The following is a 22,409-nucleotide window of genomic DNA, read 5'->3' on the forward strand; positions in this document are numbered from 1 at the left end:
AGATACATTATGGGAGATTTGATAAAGAGCTGGTAGTTTCACTATAATGAGATCATCATTACTCAGGTCGGTACGATAAGAATCATAGTCTCGATTATCCATTTCATGATTAAATCAGAAGCAGCAGACCGGGTTTTAATCCAGTAAGTATCACAGGCTAGCGAGTTGATTGTGGTCTGGATAAGTTAATTATTGTCTAATTAATAATTTAGATAACATTTCAGGCCCAAAGAAGGACCTGCAATAGGCAGATTTAGCTCTTGCATAATGTATGTTTATGGTTAGAGGCGCATCTGAAGTGGATCATCATCACATAAGGACAGGGGAGCATCTGAAGTGGGTCATCATTACACTCACCTAAATAATCAATTTTTATGCATTTCTTAAACTTGCGTGGTTTGTAGATAATATTTAAGATTAACGTATGGTAGTTCAGGGTGCGGGAGGGTCATGTCAAATTTGAAATTGGGTAAACAAGGAAGTATTTACAGTGCATATAGCTAAATCTATTTGTTAAGGCCAGCTCAATTTTCGTCAAGGTCGATGAGATGTATCCATATAAAGCATGATAACCAATCAACTAATTAGTTTATAGTGACGCACGTCTGGCTTAGGGAGAGAGAGAGAAATGAGGTTTACCGTCCACTCGACACAAACTAGGTCATTTCGGGACTAACATATGGTTTCATTTTATTTTAATAATTCGCTTGCGCGTAGGGGTCTTTAGCAGTGGGGGAACCGGAGGACCCGGAGAAAACCCACGAGATTGGACAGGCGACCCTACTCCTTGTCACGTACAACCAGGGAATCGAAACCACGCCAGTTGACTCAATGACAGACCTTATAATACAACACACAAGCGCGGCTGCGTTACACATCGTCGCCATCTCGCGGTTCATGGTGGTACTTGTTTAAAACACCCGCTATCTATATCTGTCCATTGACAAGAGCTAATCTTTCATGAAACACGACATAATCGGAATGACTTAAAGGTGCTAAACCTTTAATATTTGGGACCTAGAAAATGGCCACAAATAATATGAATGTATATAAACTGATTTACATTCAATCATTTCTGTTTTTACTCTAATTTGAAATCAGTATAATGTTCGGCAGAATACGCCATAAGTCTCAATCGATTGGCAATCTCTAAGCGTCTGGTTATTCCAGATCGGTAGTATTTATTGCGCGTTTTATATGACTTGTGGAATATGTCTAGCCCCGTTCTTCGAGTTCCTTGTTACAAATGGCGCTGAAACGCATTCTTGGAACACGATTCGTGTACCAATGGTAAAATGTTTATTTTGTCTTAAATATTGGATATCAGAAGCCCATCTGTTTCCGGTAAGATCACAACATCAATGTTGATTTAAATTGACAAATAATTTGTTTTCAATGCCAAAGACTGGATGATATTGAGTTAAAGACTTAGCTACTTGAATCTATTCTTCGTAAGTAATGTCTTTGGGAGCAATATTGTTTTATTCTATAACGATAACATTCTTTTACAGTGACCCACCGACTTATCCAAGAAGTCACAGTGACTCCCAAATGTCGACGAACCCTTGTAGAATTTTTCCTGTTACCAGAGTTAGTTACCCTTGACCGATTTGATAATCATGTTGCACCTACACAAGTCAAATTTGGGAGTATAGGCCTTTTCTCTTCAGTGACCCTATCAGTGACATTATCAGCCTGTATAGCACCAGCATTATCTCTGATTAATTATCCATATTGGTCTGGTGTACGATGACACGCTGCATGTATCTTGAGCACGCACCTGTCCGATTCTATGTGACGTTATCACAGCCCAGTCTATAAGACAAAATGCAACAGATTTAATTAGTCACAAGTCGATAGAAAGGCAATAGGAAAGGTAAGAAGTTCCATATATTATTAGTAGTAGTGAATTGAAATGAAAAGAAATGGAGTTTAGTGTATTACTTTTCTCATACTCCTCGCAGTGTTTCGTTTGATTATACCTAATCCCACTAAACACTGCTTTAACGAAAGCAAATTTCTGTTCCAAATTATGACTGGTCAATGGTCCGATTAACAACCAATAGCTAACTGCGTTACAAAAGTATTACGCTTAAAACAGAGCTCCAAATTGGACCAAATATGTTTACATAACGTTACGTCATGACTCACGATTTTATTATGCCCAATTAACCAGTGTATAGCAGAATATTGCAGAAAAACTAATTGCGTGATAAACGATTTTATCAAATCGAAAACAATGTAAACAATACTGTTTGGAGACGAAAATACTTTCACCGTTTTTAATACCTTAAATCACTGTCCAAAGTTTTAGGGAAGACCCAGATTAAACTGGAAGAATAGACAAACTCCCTCAAAAGCTCAAGTATCAGAAGCCAATCCAGCAATGGCCAGAGGGGGGTTTCTCGGGCCATTGCTTCAGGAATATGCACTTTTCTGTGCCAACCAGTAGACTAAAAAAACGGTATACACCCCATGCAGTGTGCTATGAGGGAAATTTTGCCCAGATAACTGTGCTATGGCCTACTCTTACTTCCATGTTCAACTGTCGAGGGATATTTAACGTGCTATCAGTGGTATGCACGGGACATGTAATTTTGTCCCAGCATGAAAGATACATCATGGGAGATCAGATAAACAGTTGAAAATTCTTGCTATAATAGTTAAAAACTAGATAAACAGTTGAAAATTATTGCTATAATCGTTAAAAACTTGATAACGTAAATATAAGATGTTGAAAGTTTCAGTCAAATTGCTCCACCATGAACCGAGATATTAGCTTTTGAATTTTAAACCTAGCCTCGATCATCATTACTAAAGTCGATACGATAAAAAACATAGTCTCGATTATCCACATTTGGGTTTAATCATCAACGAGAGTTGAGCTGCAGATTGGAAACCGAGACATAAGATGACATCGAGAGTTGATTATGGTTTGGATAAGTTAATTAATGTCTAATTAATAGTTTATATAACATTTCAGGACTAAAGAAAGGCCTGCAATAGGCAGATTTAGCTCTTGCATAATGTATGTTTAAGACTAGATTCCTTTTCTTGCCAGGGAAAATTCCGAGGAACTTCGTAGGCCAGCATCTCTCTAGGCACCGTGGCTCCCATTAGTATTAGTAACATGTCCATTGTTCGAATTCCTTGTGCCTGTCCGAAATGATACCGATCCCATATTATATATAATGGTAGAATACGAAATATGACCATATTTAGGAATAAGATCTTGAATTCACTCTAAACCCAGAAACCCATTTCAGACAATACATAAAAGGAAGCATGAAACCCAAATTTTGGTATTTCTTATGACCTACCTTGAGATGTGTATAAACATTATATTTTGGTATTTATCACCTACCTTGAGATGTGTATAAACATTATATTTTGGTATTTGTTATCACCTACCTTGAGATGTGTATAAACATTATATTTTGGTATTTGTTATCACCTACCTTGAGATGTGTATAAACATTATATTTTGGTATTTGTTATCATCTACCTTGAGATGTGTATAAACATTATATTTTGGTATTTGTTATCACCTACCTTGAGATGTGTATAAACATTATATTTTAGTATTTGTTATCACCTACCTTGAGATGTGTATAAACATTATATTTTGGTATTTGTTATCACCTACCTTGAGATGTGTATAAACATTATATTTTGGTATTTGTTATCACCTACCTTGAGATGTGTATAAACATTATATTTTGGTATTTGTTATCACCTACCTTGAGATGTGTATAAACATTATATTTTGGTATTTATCACCTACATTGAGATGTGTATAAACATTATATTTTTTAGATTCCACCATAATAATGACTACTTTGGTTGTGTTTGTCGCCATCTTGGCTTGGTATGTTTTTGTTTGTTTAACAAACGCTAGTGTCAAATATGTTTCTCTGAGTAAACTTTCCTGAATTTCCGATAATTAATAGGATCTAGGATTTTTCTCTGATCTTCATTTGCCTTTTTCAGACCATATTTAATTGTTGCTGGGTTAATCACCACTAAATCCACTGAGAGAGAGAGAGAGGGAGAGAGAGAGAGAGAGAGAGAGAGAGGGAGGGGTATGGTGACTAGCATTTGAGTAATTCGCTTGCCCGTTAGAGGTCTTTAGTAGTGGGGAGGAAACTAGACCTAGGTCATTTCGGGACTAACATATGGTTCAATTTTATTTCAATAATTCGCTTAGGCGTATTGGACTTTAGCAGTTGGCGAAAACCGGAGGACCCGGTGGAAACCCACGGGGTTGGACTGGCGACCCTACTCCTTGTCACGTACAAGCAGGGAATCGAAACCACGCTAGTTGACTCAATGGCAGACCTTATGAAACAAAGCACAGGCGCTAACCATTCAACCATCCATCCCCCCCCACCTCCTAAATATCTTTCAATTCAACATCTTTGTAAACACTGAATGGATTTGAACCATTTTTGGACTGGTATTCCTATTAGAAATTCAACTTTCACAATATGGTAGTTTGCACCGGATTAAAGATACATTAGCTAAGAGTTTAATAAAGAGTTGGTCATTCTTGCTATAATAATTCAAAAATAGATGATAAAAAAAGAAAATACTGAAAATTTCATTCAAATTACTTCATTCTCAGCCAAGTTATCATTGTTTGTAGTTTTGACAAGATGTGTGCACAGTGGTAAACCAGCGCACTGGTATAATCGGGACTTAGTCTCGCTTTCCCATTTTTAAATTAAATTTTTAAATGGCGAACCGTTTTAATCTAGTTAAAATCTCGAGTATCCGATGCCATCGAGAAACGATTATGGTCTTGTTTTGTTAATAAATGTCTAATTAATAGTTTATATAACATTCCAGACCTAAAGAAAGACCTGTAATAGGCAGATTTAGCACTTGCCTAATGCATGTTTAACAAATGTTGATAAGAGATTTTGATTACACTTGGTAAAAGTCAAAATGCACTTTAACTATGTAACCCAAGAAAAGATCTAAAACCTGTGAAATCAGCATGTGTGTTAGTCATAAGAAACTAGTTGACCGACATCAACGATTCTAGTCGAAAACACTAAATATACTTCGAGAATTTTAAGAAGTCCAATATTCTGCTTCTAATTTCATAATTAATGATAATTAGAAATGTTTATTTAGTCTTTGGGTGTATGAATATCGCAAAACGGATTAGAGCCGCATAACATAAAGAGTACAATAATTTTTCAACATGGCGGGCAGTCAGGGCAGAGATCGATTCTCTAAGTAGATAGTTCCCCGTGTGCATAATGGGCTAGTGCGTCAACTGAAAGTTCAGCCTAAAAGTGGGGGTTCTCTTGTTAACTATGTAAAATCGTCGGCTTGCCTTTCCTTTAACAGTGTCTGGTCAGCACCATGTGTACACAATAACCATGCTGATTTAACAGAAGAACATGTTATTAATATGGTTATAGAGTCTGCTGATTTTAATGATGATGGTATTCTCGACGAACTTGATCTTGTCAACTTCCTTACTCGTTATGATGCTAACAGTAAGTTTTTACAGAGAGAGAGAGACACACACACACACACACACACACAGAAAGAGAGAGAGAGGGGGGGGGGGTCAACACCACTTGCCTCCCCCCCCCCCCCGCGAGTGACAGGGAGGATTGGGCGTCACATCCACTCGACGGTAACCAGGGGTCATTTCGTGACTGGCATATCATACAGGTTCGGTACCAAACCCATAACGTGCATAGATAACAACCCCTATCTTATCTACAGCGTGCCTTTTAGATTGTACCAGGTGTCATAGGTAAAGTCTAAAAGTTAAGGCCCATCGCATGCAGATATCGTCATAGGTCGCTAGATGTGAATAGGGTTAGGGTGACCTATGACTAAATCTGCAGTGGGCGTTACCCAGTGTCATAGGTGTTTTATAAGGACCAAGCCTAGTAATTGCTTCCCCTGGCATGATGACATGATGAACTTGTTGGGGTTATAAAGATTAAAATCATCGTTCAATAACGATCTAATTGGACGCTTTCACTCACGTGACAGCCATTGTATTCCTCCGAAGAAACTAACAACGGCGCATATGCATTGTCATCTTGTAATTTCAGATAATATGAAAGTAGAAAAAGTGGAATTTGCCAATGGATGGGTTTCAAATTACCATGACGAGAGAGCTTTTGCAGAACATGTGTTTGATTTTCTGAATACTGATGCCGATGGTGTTCTAGAGCCTGGTGACGTACCTGCTCTTAAGGCGAGAGCTGATAAATCAGGTACGTAGGTACACGTTTTCATTTGGGTATGAGAGAGAGAGAGAGGGAGAGAGAGAGAAAGAGAGAGAGAGGGGGTTAATCTGGACGAACATATCGCAGACAAGTTTACCCGAATGAAACCCTAGCACATAAATTCACTGGGCAAACTGTTCAGTTTACAGTTAAAGATGGGTTCCCGCGTGCAAACTGGGTGATTTAATGGTATTTATGGACCAAAAACATATTCAAACTAATTAATTTGTCATAATTATGCTTCAAATCCTTGTTGTCTTTAATCGCTTACTATTTATTACAAATATCGAATCCTAATTAAATTCTCGGATTATCCACTACCCACGTCTTTTTCCGTCATTTTTATCTCAGAAAGTGTTGTACTTCTAACTCTTCATAAAGTTTATCAACTTGTACATCGAGCGCTCAATGTTCGCTTGTGACCTTTGACACCACGCGTGCAGAAGTTTATAATCGTCGGGCTGTTGATTAGGGAAACCCTTACGTTTTTGTCCTGTATACGCTCCATGAGTGTTTTTCGGGGAATCCAGTATTTTTCTAGTAAGATTGGATATCTCTACTTTCCATATATACCAAAATTGCCATACTTTTATTGGAAATAACCACCCGATAAATACTTTTCCGGGAACTCATCTTTAAGGCGATTCACTGGGCAAACTGTTCAGTGTACAGTTAAGGCGATTCCTAGTCTTGCTCGATTCCTTTTCTTGTTCAACCTGTTTAAAATACTGATCTATATTTCGTTTCGTTTTTTTAATACTTAAGATGGTCTCTACTACATGAAGATCTGACCAGTTGAAGTAGGGGTTGGGGGTGGGGGCGTCAGATGTCATACGAGCGGCTTTTGACCTATGACGTCAGAATGTGTTAACGAATCAGCGTTGATTTTTCTAGTGCGTTATCCACAGTTCCGTGCAACTCACGCCACAGACTCGCCGTAACAGAGCGTTTCATTGGCTAATCCCTCACATCATCCATAACGCCGGTTATAGTAAAGACAAGTAAAACAAAATTTTGAACTATAAAAAAACGAAACGAAATAGGATCTGTGTTTTAATCAGATTGTTTCTTATGCTAGCACAAATAATTTTATATATAACAGGTGATGGTAAGGTTCAAGTATCAGAAATGAGAACGTTTTTAGAAGCTGTAAGTATTGATTTGTAATAATTCGGATGCTATGAAAACCGAAGGATCTGGGTCCTGGTCGATCGTTTTAGGAATGGAATACATATTTTAGTTCAATAATTCACTTCCACACAAGTGACAGGCAATCCAAAACTTGGTCAGAAATAGGCGTGGAATCGAACTCATGATAATTACATCACTGACAGATCGTATGGTCTAAAACGTATGCATTAGACGCCTCTCACCTTCCCTCGCCCTTTTCTTTGTATACAGAGAAAATACATCATAGAAGCGATCTGCCTATATAACTATGGGGATTTTTTTTTTTACTTTACTCAGGTTCTGTGAATTTCTGTGGACAGCAAAATGGCAGCGGGTTTATTGCACAGCGAGTAGCATAGATCGATGACATTTCAAATCCACATATCTATTTTAATACTGAACTGAATTGAGCCATTTTTGGACTGATATTCCTAGATTCATCTTTTACAATATTGTAGTTTTCGTATTGCTTCAAATGGCGCATCGGTACTTTAAATATATATATATATATACTTGAAGATCGATCATATTGTATATATACTCTTCAAAAAAAGTAGGGGATATTGACATGCAAATACCTATGCAGGTTGTGATATGATAAATAGTCATGGACCCTTGGCATGCTTTGAGAGTATGTTCACAGATGAAGAACTTATCGCCCCATTATAACCACTGAGCTGCACATGCGACACGCATTGTCAAATTTGACACTTGAGGAAGGGGTGATGAAAACTGAGGCTTGCTGGTTTATCCTATCCATGTTTGCTTTCCCCATCGGTTCTTGCATAAGATTTACTGTTTAGGGTATCTTTGCTTTAGTATGTTACGTTTAATTTGATCGGGAGACGTGTTCGTCGACGTCAACATCAACCGACAACACTCCAAGAATTGGCTGTGGCACTGCAAGAGGAGTCGGTCAGATTGCCCCAAATCGTGATTGGACGGTTGATTAGGAGCATGCCACGGCGAATTGCTGAATGTCTGAGGATTGGTGGAGCAATTACTCATTATGAAGACAAAAATCAAAGACGTCCATTTTCACTTTTGACAGTGTATCTCTTTGCGAGTGAAATGGGGCCGTCAGATAAGCCGCCCATTTGAACTGTGTTCAGGCAATTGGCCTGTTATTAACATACACTGGTTACCTCTAATAAAAACAGCAGTGCATTTCCGCAGTCTTGTATTGTTTCTGAATATCCCCTACTTTTTTTTGAAGAGTATATATATATATTTAAAAACGATCGACGATGGAACTTTATATTGATTTTTGTTTCAGATTTACAACGCTTGTTAATGAGATTACAGGAAACAGTCAATAAACCACAAATAAACAGTAAAATAAAATGTTTGGTTTAGAGTCAAATTCCATCTCATTAATTTGCCCTTACCCAAATGAAGTGACGACACCACCCACATGAAGTGTGAATGACACTACACTGAAAATGCCCTTCATAGTATAGCACACTGCATGGCATATGCCCATCTTCATTTCATCATGGGGGTTGGATGGCCGAATGGTTAGCACGTGCGCGCTGTATCATTGAGTAAACTGGCTGGTTTCGATTCCCCGGTTATACGTGACAAGGAGTAGGGTCGCCTGTCCAACCTCGTGGGTTTTCTCCGGGGAATGGCCAAGGCTGCTTATATTTTTATAGGGTAATCTTGAAAATATTGTCCAGCCAGCGAGGGGGGGGGGGGGAGTAAACGTCTACTAGACACACCTTAGGCAAATTTGGGAGTAACATATGGTTCATTTTCAACAATTCGCTTGCGCGTAGGGGTCTTTAGCAGTGGGGGGACCCGGAGAAAATCCGTGAGGTCGGACAGGCGACCGGGAATCGAAACCACGTCAGTTGACTCAATGACAGAGCTTATGATAAAACGTACCCGCGCTAAACATTCGGTCACCCACACACCCCTTCAGAATAAAGAAGTAAAAGTTTTGACTGCATTAGGGCTAGGTTAGGGTTGGGATTAGCACTAGCCCTGTTTACATCTCGTGACCTATGACCAAACTTGATGTTGGCCTTATCAAATAGATCTAACCAATCCACCCCCACCCCCCTTCAGAATAAAAAAGTTAAAGTTTTAACTGGACGTATTTATTGTGCTTTTATTTACATATACACACACATATATATATATATATAGAGAGAGAGAGGGACATAAATCGATATCAAAATAAAACTGTTAAATAATGTAAAAAGTCTCAAAAGATGTAAATATATATATAAAAATTCTTATCAATTACAAGTTTGACTGCTTTCAGCAATATTACATTGGTGGTTATTTAGCCTATATTTAAAACAGAGAGAGAGAGAGAGGATTTTACGTCCTCTCGACACAAACTAGGTCATTTCGGGACTAACATGTGGCTGAATTCAAAACAGGGAGAAGTAGAGTAAAATATTTCAGTTAGACAAAACATAGATATTCTGAATGTTTAATACATTTTAAAATTGATTCTCTCTGTGTTATTTGTATTTTTCGGAAAACGTCAACATTTTCACGACTAAGATGTACCCGAATTGATTATTTAATTAAGGGAATCAAAATATCAACGCTAGAAAATATCCTGGCTTGGATTAAAATACTTGAGGGAACTGTGCCACTTTTGGACTGGAATGCGTAATAGAGATTTATCATTCACAATTTTGAAGTTTGCAAGGTGTGTGCGCGGGGAGGCGGGGGGAGGGGGGGGGGGTACTTGATCCACTAAATGACGTTCAGATACTTTTTTTAAAAATAAAACCATGTTTTGTACACCGATAATCGAAAGCCGGTAGTGATTTTGTTTAATAAAATGTGCGGTTTATTTACATGATCACTCAAGTTTTTACAATAGTTTAACTAGGTCCAGACCATGATCACTCAAATTGTTTTACAATAGTTTAACTGGGTCCAGATTTGTTTGGAGGTGAACTACAGAATGTTGAGTTGGATGGCCTGGTTATTTTTTTATTCACTAAGTATCTTATTTCTTCGTAGCCTAAAGGCCGAATTTCAAGTTCCTCGTCTAACGTATCTTCATGATCTCTGAAAACAAAGAGACAAACGTGTATCTGTAAAGATATGATATTTTGTACAAATCAGTAACAAGAGTAACATATTGACAAAGATAACATCTGTCAGTAACAGACTAACATATGTCAGTAACAAGAGTAACATCTGTCAGTAACAAGATTAACATCCGTCAGTAACAAGAATAACATATTGACAAAAGTAACATCTGTCAGTAACAAGACTAACATATGTCAGTAAAAAGACTAACATCTGTCAGTAACAAGATTAACATCTGTCAGTAACAAGATTAACATCCGCCAGTAACAAGAGTAACATCTGTCAGTAACAAGAGTAAGATATTGGCAACGGTAACATCTGTCAGTAACAGATTAACATACTGACAGTAACAGATTAACATACTGACAATAACCGATTAACACACTGACAGTAACAGATTAACACACAGACAGTAACAGATTAACATACTGACAGTAACAGATTAACATACTGACAGTAACAGATTAGCATATTTAAAGCCCCTAATCGCCAGTACCTAAAATGATTAAGCTTAGAAAACTAAACACAATTTTTAACGGTAAAAAATCTCCAGACTTGGATTCAATCAGATTAAAATGATTAAGTACCTAAAATGATTAAGCTTAGAAAACTAAACACAATTTTTAACGGTAAAAAATCTCCAGACTTGGATTCAATCAGATTAAAATGAGGTCCATCAACAGATTTTATTCTTATAGATGGCGCTGGTTTGTTTATATTTTGTCTGTTAGTGCTAAATGATAAGACCAGCTCAGTTTTTCGTCATAGGTCACGGGTTGTAATCAGGGCTAGCGCTAATCCCACCCCTACCCCTAACCCTGGACCTAGCCCCAATGCTTACCCTAACATGCAATCTCACCAACAAACACGTGGCCTAACCTTATTTACAATTGAGCTGAACTTAACAAATAGATTTAGCCATATTTCGTCTGCACAGGAAACCGAATGTTGCAAAATTTTCGGTATCTGTAAATATTGAGCTAAAATGAATCATTTTTGGATTGATAGTGATATTTCTGTAGGCTATTTAACCCTCACAATATTGTATTTTACAAGGGCTTCAACAATCCTTCAAATGACCGTCAGCGACTTTAATAAAAATAAAAAAATCCTGTACCCTAAAGTTGGAGCTTTTATTGATATTGGTTTTGGTCTTTCTGTCTTTATTTCTACAGGCTCTTTGTCTTTATTACGACCATCCTTCTCGGGTTCAGCTTTCTACAAATATATAAACAAGGCCTTTAGATTGATTATTACATACACCTTTACTCAAAACGTTAAAGAGTTCGGCCTTTTAATTGAGAGACCAACATATGGGTCAATTTTATTTCAATAATTCGCTAGCATGTAGGAATCTTTAGCAGTGGGAGGAAACCGGAAGACCCGAAGAAAACCCCAAGTGGTTGGATAGGCGACCCTATTCCTTATCACGTACAAGCGGATAATCGAAACCACGCCACTTGACTCAATGACAGACCTTATGGTTTCACGCGCATACTGAAACAATGTAAGTAAAATTATAACAACGTGTTGAGTAATGCGCGTGTTGTGATTCGTCGACCCAAATCAACTCACCAATCAAAATCAGAAAATTACGCGACAGCCTTTGAAAGGGGACCCTACTCCTTGTCACGTACAAACTTAAAATCGAAACAACGCGGTGACTCGGTGAGTGAGACGTTGGCTTGCTAACCCGGAGGTCCCGTTTTCGATCCCGGTGTTGACTGAGAATGCTCAGCGGGATATTCCGGCACGGTTCCCCGTGTCAGTGATGCAACATATAGTTGTTGGGGTGGGACAAAAAACCGAGGTCCCATGTACACATCTGTACCCTTGATAGTTGGCATTCGATATAAGAGTAGGCCGTGGCGCCGGTGTGCGGGCAAAATTTCCGTCATAGAACACTTTATAGTGTATGCCCGTCTTCATTATCCAAGTCAGTGCAGAACAGTAGGACGTTAAACCCCATTTCATTTAACTCGATCATATCACTCGGTCACCTAGTACCCCTACGATAATAAGATCCAATACTTACCTTCAGGCCTGGAAATAACGGCCAGACACTAATGAAATAGTACCTGACATTTTCAACTTAGTGCCGGACATGTATTAATAATATCAATAAAAAAAGACAAATCAGTACCGGACAAAATGACAGGCACCAGAGGTTTAGTGGCTGACAAAGCCTGAATCTGTGCCTGACATTGTCTGTGGTGGCAGGCTTGACTTACCTTCATATCAATGTAGTGTTGAATGTGTAACAAATCCATTGTACGCTGTTCAATAATACCCATATATAGCAATATATTATTTTCCGTTACTCCGTCTTCACATGCAAGCATTTCATTAATGGCCGACCTGTCACATTTTAAACAGTTGAACAACGATTCGACGCCATCTGTTAACTTCTCCACTATATCAACACATTCGTCGATTCTCTCCTCTGTCTCTTCCATTTCCTCCTTGGCACATTTAGCCTGGAACTGTTCCATACAAAAAAACAAATTACAAACTGAATCAACTGAAGTTATTTAATTCCGTGAATAATTTGGAGGTCATGATTACAAAGCCATATTTGTCAAGTTTCGTTTAAAGGGGCATTATGGGAGATTTGATAAAGAGCTGGTAGTTCTCACTAAAAATAGTTAAAAACTAGATAATGTAAAGGGAATTTGCTGAAAATTTCAGTCAAATTGATCCACTATGAACCGAGATATTAGTTTTTGAATTTTAGGCCTTATAGGCTCGATCATCATTACTAAAATATAGTCTCGACTATCCATTTTTGGATTTAATCATCAATGAGCGTTGAGCAGCAGATCAGATTCAAATCCAGAAAATATCGCAAGGTAGCGATGACATCGAGAGTTAATAATGATCTGGATAAGTTAATTAATGTCTAATTAATAATTTAGATAACATTTCAGGCCTAAAGAAAGACCTGCAATAGGCAGATTTACCTCTTGCATAATGTATGTTTAAAGGGACTAAACCTCTAACTCAATACTATCCATAATATTGGAAATTAAAAACACAAATTAGAATTCAATATTGGTCCATGCCAATCAATATTGATTTTAGCATGAAGACATAGAATCCTGATACCAAATACTTAACACACAGTTAACATTTTAAAATCAGTACACGACGTTGGGAGAGAAAGTGAGAGATAGAGAGATGGGATTTAACGTCCACTCGACATAAACTAGGTCATTTCGGGACTAACACATAGTTCAATTTTATTTCACTAATTCGCTTGCGAGTAGGGGTCTTTAGCAGTGGGGGGAACCGGAGGACCCGGAGAAAACCCACGAGGTTGGACAGGCGACCCTACTCCTTGTCACGTACAACCGGGGAATCGAAATCACGCCAGTTGACAGACCTTATGATACAGCGTGTACTCACTAACCATTCGGCCATCCACCCCACACCCCTTAATTCCTATTAGAGATTCCACTGTTACAATATAGCATGTGTGTGTGTGTGTTAGTTGTATTTGTAAGTGATTCTTATATCGTCTAGGGTATCACGTGGCTAAGTGGGTAAGACGCTGGCTCGCTAGCCTGGGCCCGGTTCCTAGAAAATTCTTAAAGTAAGCACAAAGTCATGCTTCACCTTTTCTTACGTAAGAAACTCTATAAAAACGCCGACCATTCTTACGAAAGCACAAGTCAAGTATAGTTCTAAGCACATTGTGACTGGTAAAGTTTACCATAAACTGAAACTAGTATGCTCTTTAACGTCATAAAAACAACTTTGGTATGCGAATTACGTCTTAAATTAATTGTCGTCTGCTTCATTGACGTCATATGGTTCATTTCGATGCATTTGACATGTCCCCTATTCACATATAAAATGTGCCACAAGATAAAAAACGCAGACACATACAAACTTACTGAATAATTGTGAGAGCGCCTGATCTTAAAGTAGCCTGTGTGTTTGTAGCCTATTGTTTACTAATTGGCAAATAAATAAAATGGTTTCAGGGTAGGCCTAGAAACGAAATTTTCTATAGCATTCTTAATTTGAAATTTCTTCTGGAGAAGGATTTTCTCTGTCTTGTAATTGTCTCTTTGGTGTCAAAAGGTGTCGGAAATGCCGTCGAATAACTCTACGGTCAGCCATCTTTTTTGAAGCAGAAACAGACTTAAGGTTGGTAAGCAAGCCGTATACCTTGCTTGGGACTTGTGCTGAGATTGACTATGTTTAAGAACGAAGTTGTGCTTAAGTTTTTTCTTGGAACGCATAATAACGTTCTTGTGCTTACAATGAAGTCTACTTAAAATGTCGAATAACTCTACGGTCAGCCATCTTTTTTGAAGCAGAAACAGACTTAAGGTTGGTAAGCAAGCCGTATACCTTGCTTGGGACTTGTGCTGAGATTGACTATGTTTAAGAACGAAGTTGTGCTTAAGTTTTTTCTTGGAACGCATAATAACGTTCTTGTGCTTACAATGAAGTCTACTTAAAATGTCGAATAACTCTACGGTCAGCCATCTTTTTTGAAGCAGAAACAGACTTAAGGTTGGTAAGCAAGCCGTATACCTTGCTTGGGACTTGTGCTGAGATTGACTATGTTTAAGAACGAAGTTGTGCTTAAGTTTTTTCTTGGAACGCATAATAACGTTCTTGTGCTTACAATGAAGTCTACTTAAAATCTAAGCACAAGAACGTTCTTAAGAATTTTCTGGAAACACAAAATAAGGTAAGTTTACTTAAATGCAAAGTTTACTTAAATCTAAGCACAAGAACGTGCTTAAGAATTTTCTAGGAATCGGGCCCTGGAGAGAGGGAGAGAGAGAGAGAGAGAGAGAGAGAGAGAGAGAGAGAGAGAGAGAAATGGGGTTTAACGTCCACTCGACACAAACTAGGTCATTTCGGGACTAACATATGGTTTAATTTTATTTACATAATTCGCTTGCGCGTAGAGATCTTTAGCAGTGGGAGGAAACCGGAGGCCCCGGAGAAAACCTACGAGGTTGGACAGGCGACCCTACTCCTTGCCACGTACAACGCCAGTCGACTCAATGACAGACTTTATGATACAGCGCGCGCACGCTAACCGTCGCTAGCCTGGAGGTCGGGTGTTCGATCCATGCATTGGCCGAGAAAGTGCATTCAGGTTTTTCGTCGTGGTTCCCTCTTTTCAGTGATGCAGGACGGAGGGCCTGACAAGGACAACTGTCTAGTCGTTCGGATGGGACGAAAAACCGAGGTCCCGTGTACACATTGGCATGCACGTAAAATATCCCTTGACAGTTGGAATTCGATATAAGTGTAGGCCGTAGTGCCGCTGTCTGGGTAAAATATCCCTCATAGCACACTGTATGGCGTATGCCCGTCTTCATTAGCCCAGTTCGGAGCAGAACAGTAGGACGGTAAACCCCATTTCATTTCATTTTTCATAACGTTCATGGACTTTAACAGTTCGCCTATATATACCTTGAATTCTTCGTAGAAATCCTTTCTGTCGGTCTGCATCTTGAAATCATCTTCTTCAAAGCGGCAGATTTCCTGTTTGATGTTTATGATCTCTTCTTGTAGATTGTCCACTTCATTATTCAACTCATTCACAAAATTAAAGAACGCGAAATTCTCATTTTCTTTTGTCAGGAACTCTTTCGTGATCGTGTTTATATCATCTTGGCCAGTGATCTTTTTAATTTGTTCAAAAGCCTCTTCAAAACTTTCTATTTGAGCAACTACAGCACCAATGTCTCCATCGCGTTTATCTGAAACAATAGGAAAGGACTTTCAAAAATAGATCAAATTACACTCTTATCATGGACGGGGGAGAGAGAGAGAGAGAGAGAGAGAGAGAGAGAGGGGGGGGGTTAACGTCGACTCGACACAACTTAGGTCATTTCGGGACTAACATATGGTTCAATTTTATTTCAATAATTCGCTTGCGCGTAGGGGTCTTTTAGCAGTGGGAGGAAACCGGAGCACCCGGAGAAACCCAGCGAGGTTGGACAGGCGACCCTCAGTGCAGAAAAGTTGGACGTTAAACCCTATTTCATTTCATTCATTAATGTTTGTATTCTAAGGCCCGTTTTCCATGTACGCGTTTTCGCGTGCGAAAAATTCGGTTTAATGCAAATGTAATGGGGGCCGTTTCCATGTAACCGCTGAAAACGCGCGCGGAAACGGGCCTTCATTCGACGCTCAACGTACTTTTGTTCTTTTTGGCTTCTTCCTCTTCCTTGAAATCGGCTCTATCACTAGATTTGATCATCATAAATTCCTTGAGTTTATTATCGTGGTCTATTATTCTCTGTAATTCTTTCATCTCAACCTCGTGCTGAAACTGATCTTTTTCATTTCTGTCTTTTAGAGCCACCATTATATTATGGGCCTCGTCTCTTTAAAAAAAAAATATAACACAATTCTTTAACAAGAAACATTCAATCTGATTAAAACACAAATCCTATTTCGTTACGTTTTTCTTATTTCAAAATTTAAAATTTCATTTTACTTGTCTTTACTACACCAGGATCTGCGATAGTTATTATCATTGACGTGTTGTTGATGATGTGAGGGATTAGCCAATGAAACGGCGAACTTTTGGCGTGTGGTGCACGGAACTGTGGGTAACGTCCACTCGACACAAACTAGGTCAGTTCGGGTCTAACATATGGTTTAATTTTATTTCAATAATTCGCTTGTGCGTAGGGATCTTTAGCTGGGGGGGGGGGGTGCGGGGGCGGAGGTTGGACAGGCGACCCTACTCCTCGTCACATACAACCGGGGAATCGAAAACACGCCAGTTGACTCAATGACAATCCTTATGATACAGCACGCACGTGCTAACCATGAGGAAAATAAATAACAAATCATAAAAACAAAAGGTCACAGGCCTTAAGTTCAATAAACATTCTTAGACTTGCGTCAAGAATTTACCCAAAATTGTTCGACTCATTTGAACTAAAATATAGTCTTTTTTAAAACTTTGTTGTTTTAATGTATCAAATACATCATTAAGATACTATGTGCAAAGTTTTATGTTTCTGGACCAAAGATATTTCTCATAAACAGTGATTGAAAGATGAGTAAATTCTTAACTTAAAGATACATTATGGGAGATTAGATAAATATTTGGCAGTTCTCACTATAACAGTTAAAAACTAGATAATGTAAAGGGAATTTGGTGAAAATTTCAGTCAAATTGATCCACTTTGAACCGAGAATATAGCGATTGAATTTTGGGCCTAGCCTCAATAATCATTACTAAGGTCGGTAAAATAAAAAAACATAGTCTCGAGTATCCAGTTTTGGATTTAATCATTAATGAGCGTTGAGCAGCAGATCGGATTCAAATAGGTAGATTTAGCTCATGCATGATGCATGTTTAAAGAAAGGCCAGAATATCACGTACCTTTGTTCATAGGCTTGAGACGCTTCTTGAATAAACTCGCTGGAACCTTTTCTGAGTTGTTGTAACTCAGTATTTAATTTATTGTAGAAGATCTCAAACATGCCTTTTTCTCGGCGTGAATGGTCTATCTCTAACCTTAGTTCAGCATTCACTGCCAACTGTTCGTTAAACTTTACCGTGCTCTGTAATGTATATTTTGCAATTTATATTGATTCTTGTGTTGTCTTAGTATAGTATTGTTAATTTTATGATTCTACAAATGAAATGAAATGGGGTTTATCGTCCTACTGTTCTGCTCCAACTGGGCTAATGAAGACGGGCATACGCCATACAGTGTGCTATGGGGGAAATTTTACCCGGACAGCGGCACTACGGCCTACTCTTATATCGAACTCAAACTGTCAAGGGATCTTTTACGTGCACGCCAATGTGTACACGCGACCTCGGCTTTTCGTCCCATCCAAACGAATAGACAGCTGTCCTTTTCAGGCCCTCCGTCCTGCATCACTGACCAGAACACCCGATCTCCAGACTAGCGAGCCAGCGTCTTACCCACTTAGCCACCGTGATCCCCTTATTATTTTGTAATCTTTATATTTGTACCATTGTAAGGCACATCTGAAGTCATTATAGCTTTATTTATCGTCCACTTCCACCGCAGTGATATCGCCCACACTATTGTTGTTGTCGTTTATTACAATTTACCAATTTGACGTCCTGGGCCCGGTTTCTGAAAGCTCTGTTAACTTTTAACGACTCGTTACTATGGAGTTAATGGATCGTTATATTTAACGGAGAGAGAGATGAAATGAATTGAAATGGGGTTTAACTTCCTACTGCTCTGCTCCTATACTGGGCTAATGAAGACGGGCATACGCCATATACAGTGTGCTATGAGGGAAATTTTGCCCGGGCAGCGGCACTATCGCCTACCCTTATATCGAATTCCAACTGCAAAGGGATCTTTTACGTGCATTCCAATGTATACACAGGACCTCGGTTTTTCGTCTCATCCGAAAAGAGAGAGAGAGAGAGAGAGAGAGAGAGAGAAATGGGGTTTAACGTCCACTCGACACTTGAAACTAGGTCATTTCGGGACTAACATATGGTTTAATTTTATTTCGATAATTCGCTTGCGCGTAGGGGTCTTTAGCAGTCGGAGGAAACCTGAGGACCCGGAGAAAACCCACGAGGTTGGACATGCGACCCTACTCCTTGTCACGTACAACCGGGGATTCGAAACCACGCCAGTTGACTCAATGACAGGCCTTATTATACAGCATGCACGTTCTAACGATTCGACCATACACCCCACCTATATCTAACGGAAATAAAATCGCTGGAAGCCCTGTTAACTTTAACATGTTGTTAACTTGCCGTTATATCTAACGGAGGTGTTGGGCTCCGTCATCGGTCTAACGATGGCATTAGTCGGCGGTCAGTCGAAAATATCCTTAGCAAAAAGTCATAGATTAACAGTGTAATTTTCTATAAATGGTTGGGCGATGGAGGGGAGGTGGGCAGGTGGCTATTCCATTTTCTATAGGATGGAATTCTACATGTATAGTATTCAACCGAATTCTTGGCCCCTGTAGAAAATAATGGCCCCAAATATTCTACAGTTACTGTAGTGCAAATCACACAATATTTCCTACAGATTTATGCTAAAATGCTATAGCGCCAATTGTGCAAAAATCGCAACACGAAGATTTGGAAAAATTGGAACGCTGTAGATCCAATAATTGCCGACCATTTCGGACGGGGAGAACCCTCTGGACCCGCATCCCTGGATCCGCATCCTCTGATTAACACTGACCTGATCAAGCCTGTTCTCTAAAACAGTGGTTCTTTTCTGTATCATCATCTCTGATGGAACACTATCAACTGGTTTTCTTTCTACACGGATTTCTTTCTCTATTTTTCTTATCTGTGGTAAATTAAATAAAATGGGGTTTAAAGATACATATATGGGGGAATAGATAACGAGTTGGCAGTTCTCACTACAATAGTTAAAAACTAGGTAATGTAAAGGCAATTTGCTGAAAATTTAATTCAAATTGATCCACTATGAACCGAGAATTAAGCTATTGAAATTTCCGCCTAGCCTCGATCATCACTACTAAAGTCAGTACGATAAACAGCATAGTCTCGATTATCCATTTAATCATTAAATCGTGAAGGAAAGTTATGCAGTAAATCGTCTCATAATCCACTAAATATCGCAGGCAAGCGATGCCATCGAGTGTTGATTATGGTCTGGATAGGTTAATTAATGTCTAATTAATAATTTGGATGACATTTCAGGCCTAGAGAAAGACCTGCAATAGACAGATTTAGCTCTTGCATAATGTATGTTTAACGTCCTGCTTTTCTGCAACAACCGGGCTAATGATGACGGTATATGCTGTGAGGGAAGCTTTGTCTACTTTTATTTCTTTTTTCGAATTTCAAATGCTACTCCGTCCTGCATCACGCTGGAAAATTATGAGGATCTACCTCGGCTTTCACCGTCAACTGGCGTGCATTCGATTCCCCGGTTGTACTTAACAAGGAGTAGGGTCGCCTGTCAAACCTCGTGTGTTTTCTCCCACTGCTAAAGACCCCTACGCGCAAGCGAATTATTGAACTAAAACTGAACCATATGTTAGTCCTGAAATGACCTAGTTTGTGTCGAGTGGACGTTAAACCCCATTTCTCTCTCTCTCTCTTTCCCTCCGTTAAATATAACAATCCTTTAACTTCATAGTAACGAGTCGTTAAAAGTTAACAGAGCTTTGAGAAACCGGCCTCTCGCTCTCTCTCTCTGAAAATCGAGTATAGACAATATGGTCTTAATACCTCCTCATCTAATTTTCTTATCTTCTCTCTCTCTTCATCTTTCTGCTGTTTATAGCAATCTTCTTTTTCTACTAGTTCTTGTAACATCATCGTGTTATTCTCATCCCAGTTCGAGTTCCTCTCGCTCTCAGTCAATCGTAAAACTGTGCTAATCTCTCGGTTTTCCTTCTGCAGAGCTTTAATTTGAATTCTGCAAAATAGATGGAAAATCATGATCGCCATTTTGTTGAGCTTTGATAGATCCCACCCGACCATACGTTCGTAAAGCCGTATCGTCCCGATGGATGTTACGGGAGCAGATCTGAACTGAAATGCCTGAAAAAATTCCCGTTTTCGCCGGCCGCCGCGGGGTATGGGAAACTCGCCCTCCCTGAGAAAATTTTGAAAATTTAACCGCCGCATATGCGTTTTTCTGCTATTCTAGCCCGTGAGTCAAGCGGCTTCAAAATTGTCAAATGGTTTTGCAACCTAAATCCCATATACCGACCTGAATCCAAATCAGCTAATCAAACTGTTGGAGCTGCATTAACAGATGCCGGAAAAATGTCCACAAAGCAGTGCGGCTCCAGATAAAATGTTTTAATCCATAGTCAATTCAATACAAATTCGGGGTATAATTCAATAAACAGAAAAAGAAAAAAAAAATAGTGTTTTATTAGACTTCGGGCACTTCGTTTTGCAATTTGATTAAAATTCAGATCTATATTTCGTTTCGTTTTTTTTTTATACGTTCGATGGCCTCTACATACATGAAGATCTGACCAGTTGTAACTGGAGGTCGCATCAGAGGTCATAGTTATTACGAGCGGCTTTGGATCCTATGACGTTAGACATTTGATTAACCAATCCGTGTTGATGTGTCTAGTGGATTACCCACAGTTCCATGCAACTCACGTCAAAAACTCGCCGTAACAGGCGGTTTCATTCGCTAATCCCTCACATCAAACCAGAACGCGGGTTATATAACAACTCTTCCAGATCCTAGTGTAGTAAAGACAAGTAAAACGAAATTTTGAACTAAAAAAACGAAACGAAATAGGATCTGTGTTTTAATCGATTGTTTATTTTGCCAACTAGATTATATCATATTTTTTCTCCCACTTTACCCGTCTTCCCGGAAAGTCAGATTGACCAAAAGTTAGCGGGGAAGGTGCCCCCACCCCTTGCCTCCCCTACGCCATTTTGTTCACATTACGCGGTAATACGTTGGGCTAAGTACATGGGGGGCACGCCAACAAGCTATCAGTGAAATGCAACAAACGAACCATACCCTGCCTCGTACACTGTTGTTTTTTTACTCCCGCTAAGAGATAAAGCATGCAGACGACCTTTCTGCGATACCACCCAAGAATACAAGCGAACGTTAACTCCCCAATTCTGAAATACCAAAGACATTCTTCTGAATTTAAACATGGAATTATTGGAGAAAACTAGATATGTCATGAGAAAAATCGTACCTTTGTCTCTTAAGAATACGTTCTGTTTCTTCAGCATAAGCTCGTTTGTCGTGCTCCATGACACGAATTTGGTGGATTAGTCGAGACTTATCCGCCAACAGCGCGGCCTCTTGAACCGCCATCTCGTTAACCTCCTCATCTCCCGAATCTCCGTCAATATCTGTCTGAGGCTGACGCACCATCTTTCAATGCGGTTGTCTTTCTTTCTACTTCATCAAACTAAAAGGAGAAAAGTGACACTATATGGTA

General features: G+C 39.1%; 1 protein-coding gene and 1 long non-coding RNA gene across 2 annotated transcripts; one reads left to right on the plus strand and one right to left on the minus strand.

Annotated features, from left to right (window-relative positions):
• The first annotated feature begins 1,834 nt into the window (after nucleotides 1–1,834).
• Nucleotides 1,835–8,787, plus strand: LOC126823952 (uncharacterized). Its single transcript, XR_007681389.2, has 6 exons — nucleotides 1,835–1,876; nucleotides 3,817–3,868; nucleotides 5,359–5,510; nucleotides 6,084–6,248; nucleotides 7,363–7,409; nucleotides 8,707–8,787. It is a non-coding gene; the product is annotated as an uncharacterized LOC126823952 (long non-coding RNA).
• A 1,659-nt stretch (nucleotides 8,788–10,446) lies between these two features.
• Nucleotides 10,447–22,342, minus strand: LOC126824486 (coiled-coil domain-containing protein 63). Its single transcript, XM_056101799.1, has 9 exons — nucleotides 22,161–22,342; nucleotides 20,704–20,893; nucleotides 19,682–19,792; nucleotides 17,866–18,047; nucleotides 16,665–16,852; nucleotides 15,933–16,222; nucleotides 12,722–12,973; nucleotides 11,608–11,708; nucleotides 10,447–10,492 (listed from the first exon to the last, which is right to left on the minus strand). Exons 1-9 carry the CDS (start codon nucleotides 22,340–22,342, stop codon nucleotides 10,447–10,449), a joined length of 1,542 nt encoding a protein of 513 aa, XP_055957774.1.
• Nucleotides 22,343–22,409: the final 67 nt, after the last annotated feature.

Source organism: Patella vulgata, chromosome 6 (assembly GCF_932274485.2).
Source record: "Patella vulgata chromosome 6, xgPatVulg1.2, whole genome shotgun sequence".
In the NCBI taxonomy this organism is placed as follows: domain Eukaryota; kingdom Metazoa; phylum Mollusca; class Gastropoda; family Patellidae; genus Patella; species Patella vulgata.